This window comes from Fomitopsis serialis (assembly GCF_022376445.1).
Source record: "Fomitopsis serialis strain Sig1Antser10 chromosome Unknown B0H18scaffold_35, whole genome shotgun sequence".
In the NCBI taxonomy this organism is placed as follows: domain Eukaryota; kingdom Fungi; phylum Basidiomycota; class Agaricomycetes; order Polyporales; family Fomitopsidaceae; genus Fomitopsis; species Fomitopsis serialis.
The window spans coordinates 280,520-306,274 of NW_025954995.1; the positions used below are offsets into that span (position 1 = coordinate 280,520).

The 25,755-nt window shown below is 54.3% G+C and overlaps 8 protein-coding genes across 8 annotated transcripts; 6 read left to right on the forward strand and 2 right to left on the reverse strand.

Moving 5' to 3' along the window:
• The first annotated feature begins 982 nt into the window (after positions 1 to 982).
• Positions 983 to 3,123, forward strand: B0H18DRAFT_1008981 (GRASP55/65 PDZ-like domain-containing protein). Its single transcript, XM_048028831.1, has 5 exons — positions 983 to 1,373; positions 1,433 to 1,707; positions 1,764 to 1,810; positions 1,867 to 1,938; positions 1,993 to 3,123. The coding sequence occupies exons 1-5, from the start codon at positions 1,115 to 1,117 to the stop codon at positions 2,768 to 2,770; spliced, it is 1,431 nt and encodes a 476-aa protein (XP_047893178.1). The 5' UTR covers positions 983 to 1,114; the 3' UTR covers positions 2,771 to 3,123.
• Positions 3,124 to 3,231: 108 nt separating this feature from the next.
• Positions 3,232 to 5,892, reverse strand: B0H18DRAFT_1008984 (uncharacterized protein). Its single transcript, XM_048028832.1, has 13 exons — positions 5,721 to 5,892; positions 5,604 to 5,664; positions 5,482 to 5,556; positions 5,394 to 5,431; positions 5,300 to 5,344; positions 5,186 to 5,246; positions 4,941 to 5,137; positions 4,776 to 4,891; positions 4,209 to 4,729; positions 3,871 to 4,153; positions 3,695 to 3,816; positions 3,507 to 3,615; positions 3,232 to 3,441 (listed from the first exon to the last, which is right to left on the reverse strand). Exons 1-13 carry the CDS (start codon positions 5,804 to 5,806, stop codon positions 3,353 to 3,355), a joined length of 1,803 nt encoding a protein of 600 aa, XP_047893179.1. The 5' UTR covers positions 5,807 to 5,892; the 3' UTR covers positions 3,232 to 3,352.
• A 231-nt stretch (positions 5,893 to 6,123) lies between these two features.
• On the reverse strand, positions 6,124 to 10,418 carry B0H18DRAFT_1085249 (RNA-binding protein Prp24; the record flags this gene model as incomplete). The annotated part of the gene is made up of 24 exons (XM_048031890.1): positions 6,124 to 6,441; positions 6,500 to 6,671; positions 6,721 to 6,818; positions 6,869 to 6,952; positions 7,003 to 7,191; positions 7,243 to 7,326; positions 7,377 to 7,523; positions 7,576 to 7,650; positions 7,701 to 7,804; positions 7,908 to 8,124; positions 8,155 to 8,174; positions 8,212 to 8,363; positions 8,422 to 8,531; positions 8,584 to 8,636; positions 8,696 to 8,758; positions 8,816 to 8,935; positions 8,985 to 9,027; positions 9,087 to 9,191; positions 9,242 to 9,365; positions 9,533 to 9,638; positions 9,687 to 9,748; positions 9,797 to 9,867; positions 9,920 to 10,083; positions 10,133 to 10,418. 24 exons carry the CDS (start codon positions 10,416 to 10,418, stop codon positions 6,124 to 6,126), a joined length of 2,967 nt encoding a protein of 988 aa, XP_047893180.1.
• A 535-nt stretch (positions 10,419 to 10,953) lies between these two features.
• On the forward strand, positions 10,954 to 12,971 carry B0H18DRAFT_376825 (uncharacterized protein). The gene is made up of 2 exons (XM_048037814.1): positions 10,954 to 10,964; positions 11,023 to 12,971. The coding sequence occupies exon 2, from the start codon at positions 11,091 to 11,093 to the stop codon at positions 12,639 to 12,641; it is 1,551 nt and encodes a 516-aa protein (XP_047893181.1). The 5' UTR covers positions 10,954 to 10,964; positions 11,023 to 11,090; the 3' UTR covers positions 12,642 to 12,971.
• A 177-nt stretch (positions 12,972 to 13,148) lies between these two features.
• B0H18DRAFT_376831 (uncharacterized protein) lies at positions 13,149 to 14,723 on the forward strand. Its single transcript, XM_048037815.1, has 6 exons — positions 13,149 to 13,487; positions 13,540 to 13,589; positions 13,647 to 13,690; positions 13,747 to 13,930; positions 13,986 to 14,200; positions 14,265 to 14,723. The coding sequence occupies exons 1-6, from the start codon at positions 13,301 to 13,303 to the stop codon at positions 14,503 to 14,505; spliced, it is 921 nt and encodes a 306-aa protein (XP_047893182.1). The 5' UTR covers positions 13,149 to 13,300; the 3' UTR covers positions 14,506 to 14,723.
• A 49-nt stretch (positions 14,724 to 14,772) lies between these two features.
• B0H18DRAFT_376868 (alpha/beta-hydrolase) lies at positions 14,773 to 16,967 on the forward strand. The gene is made up of 3 exons (XM_048037816.1): positions 14,773 to 15,145; positions 15,204 to 15,791; positions 15,847 to 16,967. Exons 1-3 carry the CDS (start codon positions 14,861 to 14,863, stop codon positions 16,870 to 16,872), a joined length of 1,899 nt encoding a protein of 632 aa, XP_047893183.1. The 5' UTR covers positions 14,773 to 14,860; the 3' UTR covers positions 16,873 to 16,967.
• A 1,708-nt stretch (positions 16,968 to 18,675) lies between these two features.
• Positions 18,676 to 21,259, forward strand: B0H18DRAFT_1009015 (glycoside hydrolase family 16 protein). The gene is made up of 7 exons (XM_048028833.1): positions 18,676 to 18,919; positions 18,971 to 19,573; positions 19,624 to 19,821; positions 19,871 to 20,476; positions 20,527 to 20,554; positions 20,610 to 20,754; positions 20,805 to 21,259. Exons 1-7 carry the CDS (start codon positions 18,722 to 18,724, stop codon positions 20,893 to 20,895), a joined length of 1,869 nt encoding a protein of 622 aa, XP_047893184.1. The 5' UTR covers positions 18,676 to 18,721; the 3' UTR covers positions 20,896 to 21,259.
• Positions 21,260 to 21,525: 266 nt separating this feature from the next.
• On the forward strand, positions 21,526 to 25,611 carry B0H18DRAFT_1119406 (uncharacterized protein; the record flags this gene model as incomplete). Its single annotated transcript, XM_048033939.1, has 15 exons — positions 21,526 to 21,623; positions 21,673 to 21,938; positions 22,054 to 22,694; positions 22,753 to 23,091; positions 23,142 to 23,244; positions 23,298 to 23,433; positions 23,484 to 23,687; positions 23,746 to 23,835; positions 23,889 to 24,002; positions 24,050 to 24,151; positions 24,203 to 24,292; positions 24,343 to 24,921; positions 24,980 to 25,118; positions 25,173 to 25,271; positions 25,333 to 25,611. 15 exons carry the CDS (start codon positions 21,526 to 21,528, stop codon positions 25,609 to 25,611), a joined length of 3,279 nt encoding a protein of 1,092 aa, XP_047893185.1.
• Positions 25,612 to 25,755: the final 144 nt, after the last annotated feature.

Sequence of the window (25,755 nt, forward strand, 5' to 3'; positions counted from 1 at the left end):
GCCTATCCGAGAGTATTCGGACGGACCACATAGGCGAGGTTCCTACAGCGATCTTGCCTCTTGCTAGATTCTTGGCAGCGTCGCCTCTCACAGTCTACACGGTCGGACGGTAGAGAGACTCCGGCTCGCGTTCTCCCCGATTTGACCGCTCTGCTAGATGTCGCCTATCAAGCTATCACTGCCCAACCTGCCAAGCAGCTTTTCGAGGTCGACGGACTTAATAGCAAGAGCCCCTGGGGTGCCTGCAATCCCGCCCCTCGTTCGCGCGGATTAATCGCTTCTGTCCAGCGACCCACGTCATCTTGAGAGTTTGTTGTCAGACTCGTGTCCCCATACTGAGTAGCTCTGAACAGATGATCTTCTACCGTGTCTGCACGACGGGCCCATCTTCCGCCGGTGAGTACGCCCCCCACTTTCACATCGCGTATGTTACTAGAGAAGGGGGCCTGCACAACTTCAGGCACTATATGTCGCCCGTCAGTTCAGATTTTCGCTTTGAGCTGAATGCTTATACTACCGACGCAAGTTAATAGTGGCAAAAAGACTGTGTTAAGCCGCCTTTAGAGTATCTCTCTTGACCTTGTGTTGCATTTATAGCGAGAATACCTGTTGCTTGATCAGTTGATACACGCAAGAAGGATCTGTATTCAGCGGCGGCGATGTTCAAATTCCAGACAGTGTTCCTTATATAGAATCTCCGGAGTTCTGCCAGTCTGAGGTCTTCTTACTGTAGGACTCACGCGTGGGACGGGTAATGCATTGAATATGGGCGTGAATATTTACCATGTTTCTGAGACACCTCTCCCAGTGAATCATAACTGTTGCAATGATCCTATGTCCGGCAGCACAGTCCAGACGTCTCGAGTCCGAGTCGATGCTCTGCTTCACTTGCCTGGTTGATCGGATTCAAGAGACGCCCGGCTGCGCGGCCACGTGGCAATATGCTGGCGTGTTCCGCATTGAGCAAGTGTGCAAGAACGCCTCAACATCGCCAATCCAGGACTTCGCTTTTTCTCTCTGTTGTATCAAGTCTTTTGCTCGCGCTTTGCTTCCAGAGTCGGAGGAACTGCGACGAAAATACTACCTCTAGGGCTGAACTACAACTCTCGCTCTCATGGGCGCAGGGCAGTCCACTACCGCGAACTCCTCACAAACACCACCGCGCGCGTTGCATGTCCTACGCGTCACACCGTCCTCGCCAGCCTCACGGACGAGCATCGAGCCTTTCTTTGACTTTGTGGTCGGATTCCAAGGCGACGACTTCTCCTCAACCGATAGTGCTGACGCGACAGAGCTTGAGAAGATAGTCGAGAACCATGAGGGGCGGACGCTGAACCTGTTGGTCTGGAACAGCAAAAGTCAGCAGACAAGAGGTGCCCTTCCATTTCTGGCTCTCACTCTCGGTCCTACTAAAGCAATCACCCGGGGACAGTCGTGCCAATTGTGCCCTCGAGGGACTGGGCTTTGCCACACACGACAGCTCCGGACCCGCAAGAACCGGAGGCAGGGCACAAACCCTCGCTGCTCGGACTTAGCATGCGCATTTGCCAACCTGAGCTCGCCCTCGATAACGTGTGGCATGTGCTAGATGTTCTCGAAGGAAGTCCTGCCGAGAGCGCGGGATTGGTGCCATACGGCGACTGGATTATCGGATGGTCTGGAGGCGTGCTCAGTGCCGAGGGGGACTTCTACGAAGTCGTCGAGAATGTGCGTGTTCATTTTGGGCTCCTCGGCTCCGGTGTGTGCTGATATCGCATCTTCAGCATATCGAAAAGCCCCTCCGTGTGTATGTGTATTCATACGACTTCGAGTAAGTTCGGTGTTTGTAAGCATGCCGTGCCTGCACTCATGTCAATTGCAATACAGTACAATCCGGGAAGTTGTCCTCGTTCCCAATCGTCACTGGGGCGGAGAAGGACTGCTAGGATGCGTTTTCGGGCAAGTCTTTATCGCCCCGATCGGCGACGCGTTGCTGAGCTCGATTCTTAATAGCTTCGGTCTGCTTCATCGTATTCCGCCAATACCTCCGGACAGAGAGCCGGGCTCGACGCCCCCAGAGCTGTCCGAGGAATACGAAGGCTACGAGGACCAGCAGCTCTTCGTGCCTGCCGACTACCACGGGGAAAGCGAAGTCTCGGAGCAGGACCTTGACGAAGAGGAGCTGCGTTGGCAGCAGGAAGAGTGGATGCGTCGGTCGTATGCAAGCGCGAGCAGCTACGAGCATGTGTCTGCCAATGGCAATGAGACCATTTCTGCGTACGCGAGGCCGGTTGATGACTCGGATGAGCCGGCTTCTCTACAGGACGAAGACGAAGACAGTACAGTCGACGACCGTGATGACGATAATACTACCAATGACTGTGATGGTGGTAGCGGCGGCGGCAGGGCTAGCGAAGAGCAATTCATGCCCTCGTCACCGCTTGGTTACCCAGACAGTGCCGACGAACAGCTGGTGACTGCTGAAGAGCTCCAAAATATCCCAAGTAACGACATATCCCAGCCTATACCTGCCTCGCGGAACAACCATACTATACCCAAGGCTATTGACTTGCGCGATACCTCCCAATCGCCGCCCCCGGACGCCCCTGAAGATGTCATTGATGGTGCTGTCCGAAGTACTCCAGTGCCGGTGCACGTCACACCTGTGCGGCCAGCGTTTTCTCCATTCCGCGTCGGGTCACCCCGCATTGGTTCGCCGCGCCCTTCAACGCCGACTCCGAGGCTGGGATCATTTTCTTTCATGAATGGTGATTCGTCGCGACCGTCCTGAGTGTCATGCCCCCACTCAACGACCTTTGTGTCAACTAAGGTATCGGCATCAGCCCGCGCACGTCCACATGGGGCAGCAGTGGTGGCGTATACGACCTGTCGGCGAGAGATGCGTCTCCCGCGACAAGGGTGGGCCACATGCGAGGTGACGGCGGCGATCGCCAGAGCCATGACATTGATCGCGACGATGCCGTAAGTGAGGCTGATACCGATACAACGGAGACGACGGAGATGGATAGCGAAGTGACTTCGCAGGCTGGCAGTCTCACGAGTATCGACTAGGATCTGGGATACTGAGGTCATGAGTGTTATGACTTGTGCTCGGTATTGTGGATGGATGAATCAGGCTCGGCGTGTACCCCCCATCAGGGCGAAGTCAGGCCCTGCGCGTCGCTAGACGTCCCATTCAACTCCAGACTCGCGAGCTTTGAAAGCGGTTTGCGAAAAACACGGAGACAGTACTAGGTATGATACACGGAGGCAAGCATGCTAAACTACAGAAGTTACAATCGCGACTTGGTGGGTAGTGCGATATCGAAATCCGAAGACTTGAAGGCGAGAAGATGTGGGTCGCGACTATCCATTATACTGTCGACCCCTCCTTCTCATTATTCTCAGCGGCGTCAACAGGCCGCGGTTTGAATTCTAGGTTGAGTGCGATCACAGGCCAGACTGTATACACGGCGGACATTCAGACACGCCGCAAGGGAAATAGAGGTGCAATCGCAAACATTCACCTTCTTCGAACCCCGGGTGTCTCCCAAGCCGTATTTGCTGCCATACATTGCGCATAGCGTCTGATTCCCGGATTTCATTCCAGTGATCAAGGAAGAACCGTACTTGGACCTGCACATGATCGCGCACAGAAGCGTTCCTGTGTGAGTATCCCCGGGATCGAACGTCTGACAATGAATAGATCTGTCACCTTGCGCACGTCTTCAAATGCGGCGGAGAAAGTTGAGAACACTTCGTACGCAACGTTCCCCACTGTGAGTGACTTGACGATGTGCTGGAACGCGCGTTGCTTCAGTTCCTGCAGGTCAAGCTCTGCCCAGTGGCCGCGAATCAGCGCGGATCACGTAGGAAGCTGCCTTTACTCACTATCCGCCAATCTGTAGACAGCTTTCGCAGAGCATGGCCGGGGCCTGCCGGTATCATTGTTCCTCTCCCACTGTGCGATCCACTCCCGACGCGAACGCGGAGTCGTGGACCCGATGGAAGTCGAGTTCTCTGCTTGTTGGTGATTGGGGCGTTGGCTGAACGCCGGAGCCTGGGATTCCGACATGGGTGTCGCCGGCACCAATGCAACCGCGTTTGGTGTAGTCGCGGCAGATGCCAGGAAGGTAGAAGATAGAGGAGCAAAGGCAATGGTGTCAGTGTATATCTGTGAGAACGAGTTCATCAGGCTGTCGCAACGCCCCGTCGAGAACGAGACTTACGTAGTACAGGACCGCGCGGTAGGTTGCATATGCCGCATCCCGGATAATGACCTGTGTCTTCGTAGGCCCAGGTGCAAGGGGGGTCGGGGCTAAGTCAGAGTCTCTGATATCCCGCTCCAAGGAGGATGGCACACTTCGTGGAGTCGAAGGATGAGATAATTTGGGGCGAACGTTTCGAACCTCCCCAGCGTTGGGTTCTTTACCCTGTTGAGGTTGGCCAAATTCAGCAGTGTCGGACAGCCAAGAACCGAGCATCTCTGAGGGAATACTCTCGACCGACACCGGTCTTCCTGCTGCAGGCGCCGGAAATGTAGTAGAATTGGCCGCCGTGCGATCATTGTCAGTGTCGACGACCATGGCGTCCTCATTGTCATCCTCGTCATCGGAGTCCTCGAATTGTCTCATCGCGAAGCCCGCGCCGTGTGACTCCTCCCCGGAGTCAACAGCATCATCAGACCCACCGTGTCTAGTATTCTCAGACAGAGAGCTGAATGAAGCTTCGGCAAAGCCAGAGTTGAACACTACGGAAATCGTCACCAGATGTCAGAGAGAGGGGATGTTTCTTACTGGTGTCGAAATACTCCACACGTCTAAGTAGTTGTCGAGCCGCATATATCCGTCTTGGAGGGGCCATTGATCTGCCTTGACGAGGCAGTATGAACTCCACATCAGAGTACACAGGACTAGAGCTGTTGCGTGAGAGCCTGCTGCATAAGTAATATAGCCACATACTCATCGAGGAGACCACCCATTGCATCCAGAAGGGCCTTTGGCACTACATGACGAGAAACGGTCGGCGCAGGTTCGGGGGCCGACGGGGATGTGGTGATCGTGCAGATCACCAGGAAGGCGTTCGCCTGCTTTACGCTGTTGGACAGATAGTACACCATATCTCTACGAGCAAATTGGGCCCATCCCCAATTTTGCGTCTAGCAATAAATGAGGTACAAGTTGTCTTCGATGGCGTCTGGAGCTACCTGATGTGAGAACGAATGGTCATGGGCTTCTTTACTATTGAACAAGATGTTTTTCTGCAGGCTGTGGCGTCCTTCAGTGACTATATCAGAAGTACGCACTATGAAACAACTAACTTCCGAAGCTCAAAGCCAAATTTGAAGACTCCTTCTCGGACCCATCTGGTAGCGGGTTTGTCATAACCCCTGGGGCTAATATGGCTAGGCTCACTTTCCATCTATGGCGTTATCTTTCTCTTCAGCAGTAGGCTACCGCGGGTTAATTGCAAGCGAGACCAGCACGTCCAGGAGCTGCGTACCTCGCAAGATAGGTATAAGCTGATGAAGGAGGCTCCTTCGGCGCTGACGCCACCCGAATTGGGGTAGAACAAAATCTACAGTCTCTTCAGAAGCAGCGGTTTTCTGGGTCGTCCTACCATACCTGCCACCGTCCGTCACCAAACTTAATGGACTTTGTGACTTTCGACTTCGCTTCCCCCTTGCTGCAGCGGTCTCGGTGATCGGGGATCTCGATGATCTTGAATTAAACCGAACGCACCTTCCGTCAAACAGATTCTTGAGATTGCCGACAGTCCACTCCAGACGAATTGTAGTGCTCTCTTGGTATTCCGTAGCTGCTTCCATCGCGAGGAAGCAGCGATGGGTCGCAGTCGAAGTTAGGAAGGAGTGCCACCACCGGCGACTTGGTGGCCAGATGTTGGACAATGTGGGGACACCTATAGGCGCTCATGGTGGCCAATTGGCGCTTGTTGAATGACGTCCAGTTCCAACTCTGACATTGGCTGAGTATGTACGCGGTTCTGTCGTCTGTCTGTTATCGATAGTTGTGGTCACTCCTGAAGGCCTCACAGTGTTGTGGTCGTCAACAACATGGGAATATATCGTAAATATTCAACAAGACATATCAGCAACAGACTACTACGGTTTAGCGGTTCAACATCTCATCCCAGCATCTTCCGGAAGTCGTCCTGTCCCTTTCCCTGCGCTGATGCTGAACCCTTCGGGTTCGCGCCAGCCGTAGTATCAGATGTTCTCGCGGCAGCAGATATAGCAGTAGCACGCTTCTTGTTGCCCAAACCGGCCCTGGGTCTGGACGCCGCTGTGCGAGGAATGAACATGCTCGGTCCTGCAGTGGGTGGCGGGGCAGTAGAAGCTGGATGGCGAGCCGCACGGGTTCCTCCTGGGGTGTCGTCGACTAACTCCAGAGTATTCCCGTTGAATACCACGGGTTCTGTGCGGAGGAACAGCTTCCCGACATCCTGCCATGGATCGCATCAGTGGGATCTAGACCGAAAACGAGATCAAACATGGACTCACTGCTGCGCTCTCGAATTGAACCTCCGCTTCTGCCTTGTCGGCGAAAACTTCGACCCGTTTGACAGGCGCGAGCTTTTCAAGTGCTTGCTGCAATAGCCCTTCCTGCGTGTTGGCAGGCAAATTGCGGACGCGAACAGTGCGATTGCGAATCTCTGCACGGACATTGGGATCCCTGGAGGCAATAAGTTTCTGCTGCGTCATCGGGACATGAGTTCACTTACTTGGCCCGTGCACGGACACGCGTATCTGCAAGCGTCACTGCCATACGTCGATTCTTTAGCTCATGGTTGTTGGCACTTAGTGCAGCCATCGCATCTTGCTTTATACGTCTCGAGTCAGGATATTTTCCGTGCGACCAACGATGCTTACCTCATTCTCGAACTCAACAAAAGCGAAGCCTTTCGGGCGGCCTGTATTGTCGAGAGCCATCCTGACCTCTTTCACAGCACCATACTGTCGTAGAGGTCAGTTACGTGGATTTCCATTGAGTTGTCAGTACCTACCGTCTTGAATACATTCTCCAGATCCTCCTTGTTGGCGAACTTACTCAAGCCAGCAACGTATATCTCCCGATCATTGGCATCGGCGTCCGACCGGTCCTTCCTGCGTTCAGGATTCGAGATGTAGACATTCAAGGTCAGGCCATTTTCAAGCTCCTGGTTGTGAAGCTCCAGAGCTGTCTGCGCAGATAGCTGCCGAAAACCTGATGAGATGCAGCGCGATGGCGAGAGTGGTTTACTGACCGGAGACGTGAATTGCACGTAGCAGAAACGTCGAGTGCTCTTGAACTTCTTGCTGGGCCATCGTACGTCGAAAATTGTTCCGTACTACCAACACTACTCAGTCTGACTGCCTCCATTCAAGCACAAAGCCATACCTTCGCGAACAGATTGCGAATGAACTTGTCGTCGGCCTTCTCGGGGAAATTCGTGACGTATAACGTAGACTGCCATGCAAGGTGCACCGCAACTTCCTGACCGTCTATGCGCTTTTTGTCTTTTGTCAGTGCAGCAGGAACACTATCCTATATGGCCCGTGAGTCGAGCAAAGAAGCTTGTGGCTTGATGTGCACGTACCCGCTCCATGAACTCGACAGTTGCCACCAAGGAATTTGGAAGTTGAGTCATTTTGATCTCCCGCATGGGCCCGCACTATTTCTCGTTAGCCAAGCTATTACATCTCACATCACGTCGGCACGCACGTCCTTAAATAGTGCTCGGAGATCGTCTTCTTTTGCACCTGCAGGCAAATCTGCGACGAAGACCGTACAGTTTTCGCGATCGCTGAGACAACAGTGAGTGGTCACTACTAGAGCCATTAAAGAAGTACGGGATACCGTTTGAGCTGGAGAGGCTTTTGATCTGGAGCCCAAGTGAGCGAGTGCGGCACATGATCGACGGCAACGCACCTGTCTTCGCCTTCTTGTTGGCATCCTCCGAAGTAACTTCTTCCTCTGCTTTTCTCTTCGTGCCAGCAGACGCACTTGGACCTGGATCAACGTCCATAGGTGCCGCTCCAGACTCTCCGCCCGTTACGGGTGGTACGGGCGCATCAGCAACCGATACCATGTTCGCTTGTTGCTCTGCGATGAGCTGCATCGCAGCGTACTCCGCTTTCTCCGCTTCCTTGGAATAGTAAGTATCAGCCGGGCAGACTGGGCAGAGTGGGCGTTCACCTTCTGGCGCCGTAGGTTCGTCTGTGCTCGAGCGAACTCAACTTGTCCATGGCCTCCTCAAGCGACTTGACACTGCCGTGTACTTGCTCGAACGCGATCCATGCGTCCCAAATGGCCTCGGGCCAGTCCAAATTCTTCATACATATGTCCTTGAAGACATGTCGTGCGGCGAAATCCTCTTTTGCCTGGCTGGAGACGACCGAAAGTGAGCGAACGCCAATCGAACACGAGGCTATGACGGCCTCACATCAGCGCCTCAGTGTAGTGAGTCCAGGCGATATAGCTCGTCTTGTAGTGCTTGGTAGCATCGTCCCACAGTTCGTCAATGCGCTCAGACTTGTCTTCTAGCCGGGACAGCTGCACCAGGCTTTGAGACATGGGAATACGAAGTACATTGATCACAACTCACGACGCCAGCGAAGAACTTCTCGACTCGGACCCTAGGATCACCTGCTGGCGACGCTGTGGGATTCATCTCAGGTCATCGTTGTTTATGCAGGCACGCAAAGTCAACTATTTACCTTGCCTGATCCTTTTAATACCGTCCAAAATGACCTCCTCGAGTGTTCCGAAGTTGTCTTTACCTGTGCCATCGTCTCACGTGAGTCATCAGAGAGTTGAGAGAAAGACGTTCAACCGACCAGTGGTCCACCAGTCTCCCATCAGCTCGTTCTCGTAACTAGCACGAGCAAGGACGACCGGCACTAGTTGTTCAGCATCCGCCTGAAGAGGTCGTATTGCCTTGGTTTTCTCATACGTAGCTGTGGTATGCTTGAGTCGTGCGACGCTTGGTCAAGCGGCTGTGCTTACCTGCAACTCCGGTCTCTTCATTATCAGCAAGCATGAAACGTTGCTAAAGACGGCATGAAGATAAACAGGTCAATACCCCAGGAAACCATTGGCTGTACACACCAGGAAACGTATGTACCGCGCCCATACCTCCCCAGACGCCGGCACGCTCTTGAGCGCCCTCTGGAAGGTGGCAGCTTGGACATCCTTCTCTGCTTCTTGTATCCTCTGTATTGGAATCATCAGCTCCTACTAACACATCAACTTGCTCGGCCTACCAAAGAGTCGAGATAACCAATCCAGAAAGAACGCAAGACAGTCTCGGCGTTGGCCTCTCCATTCCAGCGGCGCTTGTCGGCTTCCGCAATGGCCCGCTCATACAATGTCTGCAAGACGAAGGGTCTGGCTTCTTACGCCGCTCAGATGCGATGTAGTACGCATAACCTTCCATAGAGAATCCAGATTGGGCCTTCCGTGACACGATATCAATCAGGCGATATCTGAGCTTCAGCGACTGTCATACGCACAAGGGAGGCCTCGAAACTCTCACGTTTCTCGTACGCCTTGACGGCCTGCGAACGCATCTTGAAGCCTCTACCATAAGTAATTCATATTCATCTGGGGGCTTGAAGTTTGTCGTAAAGCTGGAATAGCTTTGGAACGTCTCGTCGTGGTCTAAGCATCGTCAGCAAAGGCACAGGCAAACCCACACTCAGGACTCACTGGAGTGAGGTTGCTGGAGGCGCTCCAGAAGCATCGAATCCACTTGGTGTATTGATGCTGCTCTGCGCGTGCCATTAGCCTGTGTTGAATCAGGGCAATGGACAACGGACCTCTCATCCGGGGATGCATTCTGTAATTGCTCAAGTTCCCAATCCCTATACGCATCCCACAACGTGTGGCTCTGGATATGACTTTGCGTTAGAAATCATACGTTGCAGCGAAACCGTGCTTACCTCCGTCAAATGGCCTATACCCTTGGATGCGACTTCCGACATCGCTGCGTGCATCCAAGACACCGAGAACAAGACTCCCAGATCATCTGGCTTCATCTCTGAAGAAGTAAAATGCTCATATCGTTCGACGAGAAAATCAAAATGTTTCCGCAGCGAGGGCATAGCTGGCTTGAGCTCAGTGTCATAATATATACGGAGCAACACATTACGTACATAAGTAATCCTGCTCTGCCCGACCGAACAAGTCCAGGATCCCCTGCAGGTCCTCTGGAGACTCCAAGTTACTCGCTTGGATCTTGCGCTCAATGAGCGGTAACCAGACGTAATCTCCTGCGGCCCAGAAGGCAGTCACCATTTCCAGAGCAGAGTCCAGCTGGTCCTCCATCCCGGTCTGCTGAGCAATGCGTACATGCTCAACGTGGAGAGAGATGTCGTACGGATCTTCCGTCAGACGGTTTAGGATATTAGACAAGGCCTCCAGAGCGTCAGTTTCGTCCATTTTTGAGTGACAATGAGAGTGATAGTGTCTGGAACGATGAAGTCGGCAGGGTGTGGTGCAACAGTTCGCGCCTTTGGCGACCCGGCCAGGCTGGTACCTCAGAGAACAATCCACTAGCAAAGAGGGATTCTCGGCAGTTCAGCAACCTAGACAATCGCCGCGAGAGGTGCAGTTGTAACTGGCAATAGGTTGCGTTGCTCGTCACCGGAAGAGAGTCGACGACGGCATTCACGCGACCGCCAAACGCTGGAGCGCGTCGCACACGTGATTCAGATGTGGTTTCAGCGACTCAGAGTCAGACGGGCTCAAATTCAAACCTCATGTCTATTGCCAACTTTGTCGAGTAACTTGCTGGCGGTATGCGTCGGCCTTGAACACATATTTTCTTGTCAGCCATTGCTTCTGACGGTGAGTCCTGCGTAGCACGCTGAATGCCATAGGCACTGATCGATGATCAGGACAGAAGGCCGCGCAAGGTGCCCACTGGCCAGTGGCTCGAGAACGCCGACAGACTTGAGTACAAGAGCATTACACCTTCCTGTCGTCGTGCGTATGTCTTCCCATTGTACGAGGAAGCTCATTTCGCGTTCTGAAAACTTCTCAGATTCATTGGCCTTAGTGCCAGTTGACATCCGATACGCGAGCCACCTGTGGGATTGTCGAGCACTGTATATGGCGGAGCACCTCTCCCCGGTCTTTTCGCTCCCTCCGGAACTCCTCTCGGAATGTTTCCATTTTTGCGCACTGGCCGGGACGTCAAATCCAGAATCAAGCTCATCCAACTACGCATGGATAGCGATATCGCATGTTTGTCACCACTGGCGCACTGTCGCGTTGAGCACTGTCAGGCTATGGAGCAGAGTAATCCTGAGCTCACAGCGAGAGTGGATGTCTGAGCTCCTGCGACGGTCAGGGCAAACTCCCCTGGACATATTTGCGGCGTTTCCGTCAACATATGCATCCGCTCAACACCGCGCCGACTGGATGGCGTCTTTTCAAGTCGTGCTCGGGGAGATCGCTCGTATTCATGCCTTGGTCTTCAAAAGCTTGCTTAGGCTCGATTACCAAGTACTCGAGATGCTGAACAGTCCTGCGCCTCTTCTCCAGGACTTGAGCCTATATCAGGTGGATTTTGGTGCACTGGACGCTCCAGAAGATGGGCCACTGCATACGGATCTTGTATCCCCATTTCGAGATACTCCGCGTCTACAGTCATTAACCCTTGTTCAATGTCATATCCCTTCGTTCGGTCTTGACGTCAATTCGCTGAAGAGCCTCACAATCATCGGTTTTCCCTGGGGCGGAGTTTCAAGGGCACTCAGCATGCAAGCACTCATCACGACCTTGCGGTCGACTCCATTGCTAGGATCCCTCGTCATGAAGAATGCTACGCTTCCTACGTCGAGCACCTCAATTGTTCCATTGCCTAGTCCCGCAGTCACACTTCCTCAGTTGACCACCGCCTTGCTATACGGTTGCAGCACGGATATCGTACGACTCCTCGACCACTTGCGGCTCCCTGCATTGAAAACTCTCTACCTCGCCCTCGAAGCACCCTTGGTAGAGCCGCCGGAAAGGCTTGCCTCATCTATCGCGAGGACGATACAGTCCTTCGGTCAGCTGTCCAGTCTTTGTATCGACGGCGAGGTATATGAAGAATTCTCGCTCAGGGGATCCGTTAAGCCGCTCACAGGAGCCCGCCAGTCTTCTGTTGCGACACACTTCTTCAAACTCAGGGTTTCGAGTAACCGGTGCCGCCGAGTCCTCACTGCTTTCATCGAACATATGGTCTTCAATAGCGTGCGCAATCTGGCGATCACATCCGTCTGCCGCAAAAGAGTCTGGATGACGATTCTCCGACAATGCCGGAATGTCTTTGAGCTCTCCGTGCGGGGAAAGAGAGCAACCCACATCCTCCAACAGATGCTTCAGGACCCCACTATGGACGCAGATGGGGAATCGAGTGAACAGTCGGCTTCCCTTCCCTTCCCACGTTTACGATCACTCTCGTTGGACGGCTTGCGCGAGCGAGACTTCTCGACCGATGTGCCGATCGCGAATCCCTTCGTGCAGTTCTGGATGGAGAGGCTCAATGAGCGCCGCGGACGCGACGACGACAGCCTGGTCGTCGTTCAGCAGATAGCCACCCACGCGACCATACCCAACGCCTTGCGAAGTCTCCACATTGCATTGGTACCGAAGGATGCGTGCGAGAGTGCCTGACCACACCGTCACGTTTCACCAAGGCCCTCTCCCTTTGACTGAGGGACGCCTACGACATCCGTGCATTTCTACGGACTACACATACACCCACGCCTACGTGATCGCTCGATATCGCGCCCTGGACGGCTACTCTCAATCCTGGCTGATATCACTCTTCCCTGAACCCCTGCGTGTCATGGGATGCTCAGTGTCGTCGCTGCTTCCCGGTGTCGTGGACATATGGTCACCCTATGTCCCGCGTGCACCCATCCCAACCGACCTGCCCAAAATATCCGCCCTCACGCATCGGGGTCTGCAGGAGTCGCCCATCGTCCTGCGGCCTCTAAGTATCTGATGTCTGACCCCGACCATTAGTTGCAAAGCTCTCGCGAACCAGGTTGCACGTCATCCCACCCCCTTCACTGGGCTCTTTTGCCACCCCGTAGCATTGGGCTTCCGACATCATCTACCCGCCCTCTGGATCGAGTCGCACACTCGCCTTGGAACCGACTATTCCCCACTCAAAGCCGCTCCCTCACATCCGACATTTTCCCGTTCCACGCGTTCGAGGACGGTTGTGCTTCAGGCGGCGATCCTTGTTATGGATTATGAACTCCGAGTCGCGAGCCAATCTCAGAGACTAGAGACGTCTCCCCGTTGCAGAACGACCCACGTCTCCGATGTGTTCTACACCTCTACTTGCATCCCTTCTCAGCCTGGCAGGGCTAGCCACGGCAGCTCCGGCTCTCGGGACTGGAAGCGCCGCTTGCCCTATACTGTTCGATGGACGCGTCGCGCTAACAACTACTGCGGTCGACTTTGACAAGAACACGAGTGTCTATAGCAACGTTTATGACCTCGGTCAGAGTACGCAGCTTAGCACGGATGTATACGTACACGCGTCTGATTCGTCCACTAGACCAGACATGGGCCGAAGTGCTCGATTTGCCAAGTGTTGCGCCCTCGCTGGTGAGCCAAATGCTCCGCGATCAAGTAGCGTCACAGCGTTGTCTCACTTCGCCGTAGTTCGATCTGCCGACAACATCGAAGTCCTTTGAGGTTACCATCGAGTACGCAGTTTCTCGTTGAATCGCGTCTTCATTGGCGACCTCATACGTCTACGCAGCGATGAGTCTATCTTTGTCCCTGGTGGCGGTGCACCACAGGTTGGCTTCCGTCGCTCAGAACTTCTTCCTGCCATCGATCTATCAACAGGCGGAAACGCGAGCACCGTACAAGAAACAACGACCTTCCATTGGTCGATACGCACTGATCTAAGCCGCCCGCTCAATTATTCGCATGAGTACCATGTACGTTTTTATTGCTCTAGGAGTGGCATCTGTTGAGACGTTTCCGCTATTGCAGCCCGTTTGGCATGAATATGCGGACTACTCGTCCTCGCAGTTCACTATTACTGCCGGGGTGCCCTTCGACATGGCTAAGGACCCCAACATCACGTCGGCGAAGTCGCTTCGCGTTGCTGGCCTTCAATCAAACACCCCTGAGACGACGTTCTTCCAGACGCCATTCACCGATGGCGTGTGGCACAATTTCGCATTGACGATGGGTTGGGTGGACAAGTAAGCTTCCAGCCCTTCTATGAGTATTTGGATATGGCTGATGAGTTGTTGCGATGCGTACCAGTACGATCACGGTGTATTACTCAGAGGACTACGCTCCACTGGAGCGAGTCGCCGGACCCGCTTTCAATAACAACACCGGCGGCGGGGCGTTTCACATTGGCCTACTGAAGGAGCCGACTGGTCCCGTTGGCATTGATGTCCTTCATCAAGGATATCAGGAGAGCGGCATCAACGAGGGTCTGATTTTCGGTGGTGTCTTCATCGAAAACAGCGACGACGGCTGTGTTACACTTGGTCTGTGAGCTGAGTTCCGGGAAGTCTCCTGCAGATTGTAGCATTTCAAAATCTGCGTGATTTGTTCGCGTCAGTGTGGCGAGTATCCACGAATGCAGAGTAAGTTAGGCTGGTGTGGAAACATCCTCCACACCCTAGGGCAAACGAACCTTGGACGGTTGCTCGGACGTGTCACGTCTCGTCAATTGCAACCGTACACGACAGGCGGCTCAAAGCGCGCGCGAGGGCAGGAGACGGCCGCTGAGTCACTGAGCGGTACCGTGAAGCCAGCGAGCGTCTTCTGTACCCCTACCATACATATTTGATGCCCATCTACGACGACGGACGTCGAGTACTTGCCTCCCTCGCTGCACCGCGCGCCAAATGAGTCTGGTTAGCAGTGCCATGGGCTTCGACAAGGTGAAAATGGGTGTATATTTACCGGTCGCCACTGTCCACGGTCATAACCATAGACATGGACATAGCCAACAACGGAGACTCGGACCTTGGCGGCGGGCGACTGTCCTTCCATCCATTATTGTCCTATTCGCGGTCGTGTATGGCATTCATATCGCCTGCTCGAAAAGATCACCTGCCTCTGTTCAGCACTCCGACCTGAAGCTGGTCACCGCGCCGGGAACAATTGCCCCAGTCTTCGACTGGTTAACAGTACGTGCTCTTCGTGCCTATAAGTACACCAAGTCAGCCTGCTCATTGTACTCGCAAGCTCACGCCGTCTGACGACATCAACTGGACGCCTTGCTTCGACGAGTATCAATGCGCTCGTCTTACCTTGCCGCTCGACTACCTCTCCCCTGCTGGATATGGTCCCAATGTGACCATCGCATTGCAAATGTTGCCTGCGACGGACCCCGCCAACTTCAGAGGCACGATCCTCATCAACCCGGGTGGACCAGGCGGAGCCGGAACCGAATTGGTCAAGCGCAAGGGCAAGGACATCATGCGTATCTCAGGCGGGTCGTATAACGTACTAGGCTTCGACCCGCGCGGCACTGGGGCCAGTACACCCTCTGCGCAGTGTTTCGACTCAGAGTCACAGTTCAAGATATGGGGGCTTCAGGCTGGACATCGCACCCTGAATCTGAGCGACGGGTCTGTCCCAATTGCTCATGCGCGCGAGACAGCCATTGGCCAGAAATGTGAGGAGACACTCGGTGGAAATGGCAAGGAGGACGCGAATGGGACTGCATTGGAATGGGGTCCGGCGAGGTTCATGAGCACTCCGAGCGTTGCCACGGACATGCTTGAGATCACCGAGAGGCTCGGAGAGGAAAGGCTGAAGTACTGGGGCTTTGTGGGTTCTCCAAAGTGCACCAGTGATGCTTGCCGCTGACGAAAAGACTTGGCAGAGCTATGGGTCCGTCCTTGGCCAGTACTACACGGCCATGTATCCAGACAAGGTCGAGCGCGTCGTAATCGACGGCATCTTGGACGCCTACAACTATCGTACCGCGTCTTGGAACTCCAATGTGGTCGACGCGGATGCAGTCTGGGCCTCTTTACATACCTTCTGCCACAAAGCCGGTTCCTCGAAGTGCCCCTTGTACGAGGACACCGTCGAGGCAATTCAAGCCCGCGTAGAGGCCATCCTTGAAGATCTCAAGAATCGGCCACTCGCGGTTCCCTTCGCGTCTGCTGGACCTTACGTCCTCACGTTCAAGGCTGTTCATTACAACGCGTTCCGTTCGGCCTTAAATCCGACCACCCAGTACGCTCCCCTCGCACACGCGCTGGTGGCCGTGAAACAAAACAACCAGACCGCCCTGGAGGGTATGGAGGAGACGTTCGGCGCAGGCGTGAAGTGCCAATGCGAGAATTCTCCGCCATGGCTGCAGGATACCGAGGCCTTCTACGCGGTTGCGTGCGGCGACGGCGAGCCCATCACCTACACAGACGAAGCATACCGCTCCTACTTCGAGGAGCTCGTAGCCACGTCCAGTTTCGCAGCGCCTTACTGGGGCGAGATGTATCTGCGTTGCTCAGAATGGCGCGTCCGACCAAAGTGGCGATACACCGGGCCACTTGCGGCTGAGAACACATCTCACCCTTTGCTCATTGTCTCGCCGAGATACGACCCGGTCTGCCCGCTGAGCCATGCGAACCGCGTGCACTCGCGCTACTCTTCTGGGCTGCTGATTCAGAATTCCTATGGCCATTGTTCAGTAGCCGCCCCGTCACTTTGCACCGCGAAGCATGTGCGTGCATACTTCGAGAATGGGACGTTGCCGGTGGAGGAGGCTGTATGTGAAGTGGATGAACTACCCTTCATTGGTTCGGTTCATGGGGGCGTGGATGCGATGTCGGTGGAGGATCGGGAGGTTTTGGATGCGCTCAGGAGTCTAGGCGAAGCTATCTCGATGATGTCGGCGTTCTGATCGCATAGGACGGTCTGTAAGAACGATGTGATTGAGTATTTCATTGTGAGATCTACTGTCACTACATCTCAGAGCTCGAGATGAACGGGAAACATACGTTGCTCGGCTTGTATGCCCAGACCGGCGGCAGCGCAGGTTAACACTATCAACCCTGTCGAGAAAGGCACAACACTGAGGGCGGGGTTGTCATTACGCTACCGAGTACGCCGACGGTTCTCGACGAGACAAATAGTAGGACATTACGGCCGTGATACATGTTCCGAACAGACGATTTCTGCGAAGACTGGCTATTACAGATGCGAGACGCACTAGTACGTGCAGGTTAGGCCTCGGCAACGTCGTGTCTGCTTCATCACAGTTAGAGGACGTTATAGTTGGAATGATCATGCTGGCAGAACATGCCTTTTGACGTGGCGAAGGAGGCAACAGTATTCAGCTGAACAAGTGCACCAGTCGGTTACAGCAAACGAGTCTGATTTCCTCGGAAGGTTCAAGGCCCTGAGGCTGCCGGCATGACTGGAGCCCGGCGGAGAGGTGAAACCATGGACCATGGCTGCATGTGTCAAGGTTTACAAGGCTGCTCCGAACAGCATTGCATTCTCTTCCGCTGAGTCTCCTCTAGGCTCAAGCGCGCGGACAATGGTATGTAAGTGCGTTCCCAAATAACGACCGCCGACGCACAGAGGGCGCTGACCAGAGTTATCTTGGCTACGCGCGACACTGTCCGCACACAGCACAGAGGCTCCGCGACAACCTTGGCCTGGCACTGTAGGGCACAGGCAGCGGCAGGTGTTGACGAGCGTTACGGATACGTACAGGAAGACCCCGTGCCGCCGATGTGGGGTAACATCCTCCCGCCACTGGTCGCTGTCGACCAGTGAGAGTCCTGGACTGGTGTGCAGTGCATCAATTCCACGGGCTCAGGCCGCAGTGCTGCGACGCAATCGGCGGAAGAAGGAGTTGTCGAACATAAACCTCACCAAGACGCAGGTACGCGCCGTCACGGTGTGCGCCGTCGTATCACGATAAGAACAATGAAAGAGGTGAGATTATGATTAGGATATCGTCGAGTCCGTCGTCAAGCATAGGCGATAAGTTAGAGGAAGTCATACTTACAGCGGCTCGACGAACGGCTATATTTGGTTAGACAGCGCAAACAGCAGACTTCGTGCGCGTATGTCCTGGATAACGGCGTCAGTATGGTTTCGTAGCGATCGCAGCACGGCCGAACTTCCACAGATCCAGGTCGAGCGTCCAGTAGGAAAGCCGACGCCTCTTGGTCCTGGAGCACAAGCTCAAGAGTCGCGACGCTCTCTCTCGTTCCTCCGACGACAAAGTAAGGCCCGAGGGCTCGGGAACGTGGTCGGAAGCCTGAGGCCAGTCAAGTCCAGCTCCATGTCGGCTGAGTAGACCTGGGACCTCTTGTGCATCTAACCTATAATGCCCGAACATCCGAGTCGGTGCGGAGCAAATTTACTGTGAAAGCTGCCTCGTACTGCTCCTATGCCAATGGACAGAATAGTATGAGGAGCAGCATGCTTATAGCGCGTAAGGCGACAGTCGAGGCATGCTTCAACTTGGTTTGTCGACGCGCAAGACATAATCCACTCACCTATTGACCGTCGACCGTGGGTGGCGAAGACAACAATATTAATAGCTGCGGCTGAAAAAGAACCCCGGTAACCAGATGCTTTTCGGACTTTGAACGTTGGCGTACAAGCATACGGCATCTTGGTCACGTGGGCGGCGGAGTGAAGTGCTGACACCAAACTCGGCGAAATGAGAGTGGCGGGCACGGCGTACCGCGCAGCATTCAGCCGCCCAGCGTTGCGCTTTCTCCACACCCACCATGGCCGCTCCTCAACGCAGGCAGCCTCAGCAGTACTATGCCGTCCCACAAAGCCCGCAGAACAACAGTCGATACCAACCTCAGCCCCAGCCTCACACTCAGTCGTACTCCATACCGCAACCCTCGACGAGTGGGAAGAACGACACTGCGCACGGTGTCGCGACAGGTGCGATAGGCGGAGGATATGGCCCCTACTCGGTGCGTATCACTTTTATCTTATGCATGATCATTGTGTTGATGAAGCCCCAGTACAACCCGAACGTCACGAACGGCCAGTATAACTCCTCCCGCTTCAGTGCTGCACCATCCGAAGTGTCGATCGGCACGACGGGGGAGAAGACAAGCAGTGCCACGCCTATGGTTGGAAGCGCGACCGTGCAACAATATCCGTACCTTTGGGATACCAAAGATCCAGAGCTGGACGATGCTCTTCACAACCCTGACCCCGTCCGGGATGCAGCAATGGAACGAACATGCAATCCGTTCTCCTCGAGAGGATGGCTCAACGTCTCCGCACTAATCATCCTCGTAGCGGGCATCCTTACGCTCTTTGCTGGGTATCCCATCATCCATTATTTCACGGAGGAGAAACCATCGAAGATAGGCTTCAACCTGGGGGGCATCAACGGCTCTGGACAGGTGCCAAATCTCGCCATTCCAAAGCTAATCGATTCGGACACGCCGGATTCGGCAAAGTCGTTTACGTCGAAGGACGGCACGTCGTACGACCTTGTCTTCAGTGACGAGTTCGAGACTCCCGGGCGGACGTTCTGGCCGGGGGACGACGCGTTCTGGGAGGCTGTGGACATGAACTATTGGCCGACAGGTGATGTGGAGTGGTACACGCCGACTGTGAGTAATAGGCGGGTTTCTATTTTTATGTGTGACTGACGTTGATACAGCAAGCCACGACGGAGGATGGCAAGCTGGTTCTCACCTTGGAGGAGGTCGAGAACCACGACTTGAACTTCCGGAGCGCTATGCTTCAGTCGTGGAACAAGTTTTGCTTCACGACAGGTTACATCGAGGTGAAGGTCAGTTTGCCAGGCACACCGAAGGCTCCGGGCTTCTGGCCTGCGGTATGGACGATGGGCAACCTGGTGCGTGCGACTCCGTCCGTCGCCTGTGTGATTGCTCACGGTTGCGTAGGGCCATGCTGGATACGGAGCAACGACCCAGGGAACGTGGCCTTACACGTACGACAGTTGCGACGTCGGAACATTCCCGAACCAAACGTACTCAAATGGAACACCGAGTGCGGCGGAAGGACTGAGTTTTCAGCCAGGTCAGAGGGTCTCCGCCTGCACGTGCCCTGGCGAAGACCACCCGGGCCCGTCCACCTCCGTTGGTCGCGGCGTTCCTGAGATCGATATCTTCGAGGCTCAAGTGGCGGAGGGGTGGCGAGGCCAGGTCTCGCAGAGCATGCAGATCGCGCCGTATGACGCCAAGTATCAGTTCAACACCGACACCGGCGCGACGACCATCTTCGACAGTGACATCACGTCGTTCAACACGTACCTGGGAGCGCAGTACCAACAGGCCGTCTCGGGCCTGACGTTCATCAACAGTTCCGTGTACAACAATTCGGAGTACGGAATTTACGGCTATGAGTGGTACTCGAACCCGGACAACCGCGACGACGGCTTTATTACCTGGTACAGCAGCGGCGAGGAATCGTGGAAGATCACAGCAGCCTCGCTTGGTCCCGACAGTCAGACACAAGTCGGTCAGCGCCTGATCCCGGAGGAGCCCATGGTGTGTCCGCATCTCCCAGTCTGAAATTGCCCTTGCTGATGCCAGTGCAGTATATCATCATGAATTTTGGAATGTCGCGTAAGTTAACTATCCTGACCAGCCCGTTCGAGAGAAATTGATAAATGTGCTGCAGCGTCATTCCAAGAACAAGATTGGATGCACCTGGAGTTCCCTGCGAAGATGTATATTGACTATGTACGCGTCTATCAGCGTTCGGATGTCTCGGATGGTACGACATGCGACCCTCCGAAATACCCTACGGCAGATTACATCAACAAGTATGCGCATTCCGTACCATTACAGAGCAATACTAACCGTTCCTCTCCAGGCACGCGACTGCTTACTCGAACCCCAACCTCACGACTTGGACAGGAGCTGGCTACGGCTGGCCCAAGAACTCGTTGTACGACGGCTGCTAATGAGTCAGACGGCGAGCCTCGTCTACGTCCTCTTTCACGGCTCCTAGTGTTGTTTGCATAGTACTGGCATTGGTGGTTCCTTCGTCGCACGCTTCATTTGTCACGAATACTTGCATCTATTTCGGTGGACTCGTTTACTTTATTATTGCGTACTGCTTAGCACCTCACGGCCTCACCCTCCCCTGGCCCTGTCGTACACGGACCCGCCACCATACTCCCACCCTGCTCCCTCCGTCGCGGCCAGTGACAATGACCTGCTACTCGCCGAATGTAAATAGTAGTACGTATACGTAGACACTCGTTTGCTCTGAGATTCTTCATGCTATGGGCCGTACCGCCCTGAATACAATGCTCTGCGCAGAGACGATATTCAGACTTGTAAGCCAGCCATGTGTGCATGAGGGCGGTGGCGTCGCGCCCGACGGCGGAGACCTTCCGTATATGGTGCAGAGCTAGGGTGATGGTCCGCAACGCTTTGCGAGGTGGCGTGCCGCACTCAAGTCGCCTTGCACCTTGTCCCCGAGGCCGACCTTCGGCTCTGCGTGTATCTCTGTCGACGCTCTCTTACTCAGGCTCTGCATATCCAGTGTCCGGGAAGCTCTGGCGCCCTAGTGTCTCTGTGGCCGCGCGATGAGTGGTATGAGCACGGCGGACCGCGATCTTTCGCGCAGGGCTCACGGGCTGAATGGGCTCACACCTGCATCTTCCAGCTCCTCGTCGCAGACTGGGTAAGCACACATGCATGTATTGCGGCTTGTCGACATAACGTTCAGCTAGGGGCCCGTGGAAATCAAACCCGACGCCCATCCCACTGCCCGGCAACCTTGGTCGAACTACTGGGCCCTCCTTCGTCACCAGTCCCTTCACTCCTGGGCGTATGGGCAATAACCTCCACACTTCTCGTCGAGCTGGCGCGTTTGGCAACCACACCGCGCGATCGACTGTGTTCCCCCCGGCGGTGCTCATCCGCACGCCCCTCCTGCCAACAAGCGACCGAAGACAAATGTCACTGGTTCTTTCGCTCATGCTCGAGCAGGAGACACGTTGGTTCAGTCAAAGCACTTCACAAAATCCTTTAAAGGTGAGTATATGCTGCGGCGCGGAATAATCTCGTGATTTGGCTCAGCGCATCTGTACTGATACTTCGTCCTCTATCAGGGAAGGAGGTCAACAAAGGGAGTTCGCAACGCAGCTTGAGTCAGTGGAATGACGACGAGGTCATCGATATCATCGGCGAGGACGATAGCTACAAGGCTCCGCACATAGAGCATTTGACATCCGAGACCCGTAGGGATGGCTCAGAAGAGAGCTCTGATCCTTTGGACTGTATCCCGAAACCACTCACGACTTCACATCATAACCACCGCAACGATCACAGCGAATCTCAACGGTCTGGGATTAGCAATCAGTCAGCACCACGTCTCCCCATGGATGGCGACGCGACCCTCCGTTTGAGAAAACGCTTGGAGGATTCTCGCCAGGACGAGAAAGCAGAAGATCCTGGTGGGGATCACGATGAGAATGGAGCTGACTCGATCGAGAGCTTTTCCGACGAGCCCCTTCGGTCGCTGTCCTCTGGACCAAAGCCTCGTCCAGGTTCCGTGCAAGACCTCATCTTGAAGTACCAACCAATACCAATGGACAAGCAACCGATACCGAACCGCGCACCCAATCGCCCACCGAAGAACAATCGCAACGCAGAAAGCATACGGACCGTGGACTTCTCCAATCAGCCGAAGGCAAGCAGAAAGGACGCGATGAAGCCCAAGCAAGGCGCGCCAAAGCAAGGTACACCACCGGTGAGTCCGCTGCCGTCAGCAATGTCCCTTGCAACCTCATGAACGATGGCCCGCACAGCGTGTCACGTTTGGTAGATCAGACGATCCTCTTGCAGCATCATCTGGTTTCGAGGCGGCGTCGTCCAGATGGTCCACACAGACAGCGAAAGCCGGAATGTCTACGAGAAGCCGTAAGAAGACTGCGGGCATCCCAACTAAATCTTTCTGCCTACCACTGGAGGGCTTCTCCTGGGGTTGTACTGTCTGCGAAGACGACGTCGACATCCTGCATCCACTATATTGGTTCACTTGGGAAACGAGCAGCGATCGCTTGTGCATCCGTAAGCGTTGCGGCAAAGAGTCCCCTTGGAATGCGGAAATGCAGCATGTGCTGCGAATAGATTTTAGTGCATGGACGGTGAGTTGACGAAACGCAAGGAGGTCGAGCATTCTGACACTGCAGGGCAGTACACGGATATACCGTTCAGAGACGACCTCCCATTGGTCGTCTCTTTCAAGGTTCCAGAGTCTCGAGTGAATAAAGCAGACGAGAGCCTCAAGTTCAGGCCTGGTATGTTCTTGATCGTTGCTAAGATCGCGGCATCGAGTCTAACGGTTGAGCAGGATCGAATGGCGGTGATGGGATGGTAACACTGAAATTTATGGCCGTCTATCCGGACACTCGAGAGAACTATTCTGTGCTCATTACATGCTTGAAGGCGGCGATCTCATATACAAATACAGATACAAATCACGTAGAGTATGCAATTCGTATTGCTTCATGTGACGAGAAGCTAACAGGCTGAACAGTGGGCACGGTGCTAGGGCGAAGTGGGCACAAGTACAGTCTACAGCTGAGATAGCGTGGAATGATTTGGAATCCTCATCTCGCGCATCTTCGTCTGGTCGGTTAGTCCGATCCAAACAGAATGGTTCTTCCAAACAGCAAGGGGACATATCGACCATGATATCGAACCAAGGCATGAAGACGAGATCTACGGCCAGACCTACTGCGTATGTGCTGCCGCCACTCCACTCCGCTCCACTCCCACTGAATCATGTTGCTTCCCAGCAAGGGAGCCACTTCGGAGTCAGACGTTGAAGCACGACGATCAGCGCGTCTCAACACTGATCCGAGTCCTTCGCCTGGTCCCGACGAGTTGTGAGTCTACCTTAACGGGCCGTGAAATGCGGTAACCCAATGGTTTCGGTCAGGATCTTGGTGTATCCGCCGGCGGGCGCTGGCGCGATCAACGTCAACAAGAGTGACCTAAAGCGACTGGACGACGGCTGCTACCTGAATGACACTCTCATAGAGTTTGGCTTGAAGTACGTGGGTTTCCTTGCGACCTCCGGCCCCCGCTTATCCCGTTCAGATTGTGGCTAGCTGATCTCAAAGACAAGAATCCCACCTTCGCGGAACAAGTCCACGTTTTCAGCTCCTTCTTCTATAAAAAACTAAACGTCAAGGGCAAGGGGTATGTCTCTTCCGATATCTGAGGCGCGGTGTCATGCTGACAATGTGGTAGCAAAGACGAAGGGTACCAGAGCGTGCGGAAGTGGACATCGAAGATAGATCTATTCCAGAAGAAATACATTGTCGTCCCAATCAATGAGCAGTGAGTGTCGTACTTCTGACCTCGACGTCGACCTCAACGCCATCGCGCAGTTTTCATTGGTATCTCGCTATCATATGCAACCCAGAACATGTCCTGTTGCCGCCGCTCCCATCTCCTCCAAAGCCAAAGCCAATGACTCGGAAACGCAAACGCGACTCAGATGTTACCGACGTACAGGCCACGACGGACTCAACAACCGCTGAGGCCGCCAATGCGCAGGATATGGAGATCGTACCAGATTCACATCCACCCTCCCCTGCCATCCCTGTTGTAGATAGTGGCGGCGAGGATGAGGTGGAGGACTTTTTGCTGGGGCCTCAGGAGTCTGTTGCAGATGCGGACGAGTCACGACCACCTTCGGCCATGGGAGATGATCCTCAGGTCGATCGCTTTGACCAGTTGAACAATATCGAACTGGAGTACCCTCGTTCGTCTAGCGCTCCCCCTATGGAGGTGGACGAGCCACCATCAGCTCAGCCCGTCGATATGGTCATCGCAGATGATGATATCTCGATGGATCCTTCAAGCTTTTATGACATTATCTGCGATGCCGTTGCAGAGACCACGGGAGTGCTCAGTATAGAGGAGGATGACCACAACAGGGTAAACTCTTTACAGTCTGGAGAGACGTGCGTACCCTGTATCATAATGCTTGTATCCATTTGCAACTGATGACAAACCTCGTAGCGCGCACATTTTGTTCTTTGACTCGCTCGGAAGCAAGCACCCGCAGGCAAGACAGGTGCTCGCCAACTACCTTCAACTCGAGGCGAAAGACAAGAAAGGCGTCGAGCAGTCTCGGCTAGCTCAGGGCAAGTTTGCATTCGTCAGTGTCTTCAGCTCTTCTCTTGAAGTCGGTGCTCACAGCGTGGCATACCAGGTTCCCAGTCAACCTAACTATTGCGACTGTGGTGTCTACGTTCTCCACTTCATGCGGGTCTTTATGGAGAACCCCGAGTTCTACACCAACCTCATTTTGGTAAGCCACTCGTGATTGCCACCGTTAGCACGCAGCGAACAAGACACTGACACTTTCTTAGTCACAGAAGAGTAGAGGTTATGGACCAGATCAGCGCAAAGCCGATTGGAAAGGGGACGAAGTCAAGACTCTTCGCAAAGAGTTACGCGAGCGTATTGTATCTATGAGCGATGTTTGGAAGGCCGACCGACAAGCCAGGGAGGAAGCCCGCAAGAAGGAAGCCTCCAGTGCCTCCGACACGGCGTCAGGCGGACCCGAGCCAGATGTGATCGATGAGTCGGATGTCGAGGTGGTCATCGAGGACACGGCCACATCGTCGAAACCTGGGCGGCGAGGATAACACCCACTCTAACCTACCCTCCTCATCTCGTGGATCCTTCATGACCCATGGTATCCGTAGGTCTCCTATTCTACGCATCTGTTATACTCTACTTAGTACAGTGCCAGTCATACTCCGTATGGTCACAGTATTCGGCTTACTGTA

What these genes read in the sequence shown, in the direction of transcription:
- B0H18DRAFT_376825 (XM_048037814.1), top strand. Translation starts at nt 11,091, where the DNA reads ATGGCGGAGCACCTCTCCCCGGTCTTTTCGCTCCCTCCGGAACTCCTC.
- B0H18DRAFT_376831 (XM_048037815.1), top strand. Translation starts at nt 13,301, where the DNA reads ATGTGTTCTACACCTCTACTTGCATCCCTTCTCAGCCTGGCAGGGCTA. An exon ending in CGTTTATGACCTCGGTCAGA is followed by an intron (nt 13,488 to 13,539) that starts GTACGCAGCTTA and finishes TTCGTCCACTAG; the next exon opens with ACCAGACATGGGCCGAAGTG. An exon ending in CAAGTGTTGCGCCCTCGCTG is followed by an intron (nt 13,590 to 13,646) that starts GTGAGCCAAATG and finishes ACTTCGCCGTAG; the next exon opens with TTCGATCTGCCGACAACATC.
- B0H18DRAFT_1008984 (XM_048028832.1), bottom strand. Translation starts at nt 5,806, where the DNA reads ATGGAAGCAGCTACGGAATACCAAGAGAGCACTACAATTCGTCTGGAG. An exon ending in ACCATTCGTTCTCACATCAG is followed by an intron (nt 5,138 to 5,185) that starts GTAGCTCCAGAC and finishes ATTTATTGCTAG; the next exon opens with ACGCAAAATTGGGGATGGGC. An exon ending in ACCGCGCGGTCCTGTACTAC is followed by an intron (nt 4,154 to 4,208) that starts GTAAGTCTCGTT and finishes TCGTTCTCACAG; the next exon opens with ATATACACTGACACCATTGC.
- B0H18DRAFT_1009015 (XM_048028833.1), top strand. Translation starts at nt 18,722, where the DNA reads ATGGCCGCTCCTCAACGCAGGCAGCCTCAGCAGTACTATGCCGTCCCA. An exon ending in TGGAGTGGTACACGCCGACT is followed by an intron (nt 19,574 to 19,623) that starts GTGAGTAATAGG and finishes ACGTTGATACAG; the next exon opens with CAAGCCACGACGGAGGATGG. An exon ending in TATGGACGATGGGCAACCTG is followed by an intron (nt 19,822 to 19,870) that starts GTGCGTGCGACT and finishes ACGGTTGCGTAG; the next exon opens with GGCCATGCTGGATACGGAGC.
- B0H18DRAFT_376868 (XM_048037816.1), top strand. Translation starts at nt 14,861, where the DNA reads ATGAGTCTGGTTAGCAGTGCCATGGGCTTCGACAAGGTGAAAATGGGT. An exon ending in CAGTCTTCGACTGGTTAACA is followed by an intron (nt 15,146 to 15,203) that starts GTACGTGCTCTT and finishes TGTACTCGCAAG; the next exon opens with CTCACGCCGTCTGACGACAT. An exon ending in GGCTGAAGTACTGGGGCTTT is followed by an intron (nt 15,792 to 15,846) that starts GTGGGTTCTCCA and finishes AAGACTTGGCAG; the next exon opens with AGCTATGGGTCCGTCCTTGG.
- B0H18DRAFT_1008981 (XM_048028831.1), top strand. Translation starts at nt 1,115, where the DNA reads ATGGGCGCAGGGCAGTCCACTACCGCGAACTCCTCACAAACACCACCG. An exon ending in GTGTATTCATACGACTTCGA is followed by an intron (nt 1,811 to 1,866) that starts GTAAGTTCGGTG and finishes ATTGCAATACAG; the next exon opens with TACAATCCGGGAAGTTGTCC. An exon ending in CTGCTAGGATGCGTTTTCGG is followed by an intron (nt 1,939 to 1,992) that starts GCAAGTCTTTAT and finishes GATTCTTAATAG; the next exon opens with CTTCGGTCTGCTTCATCGTA.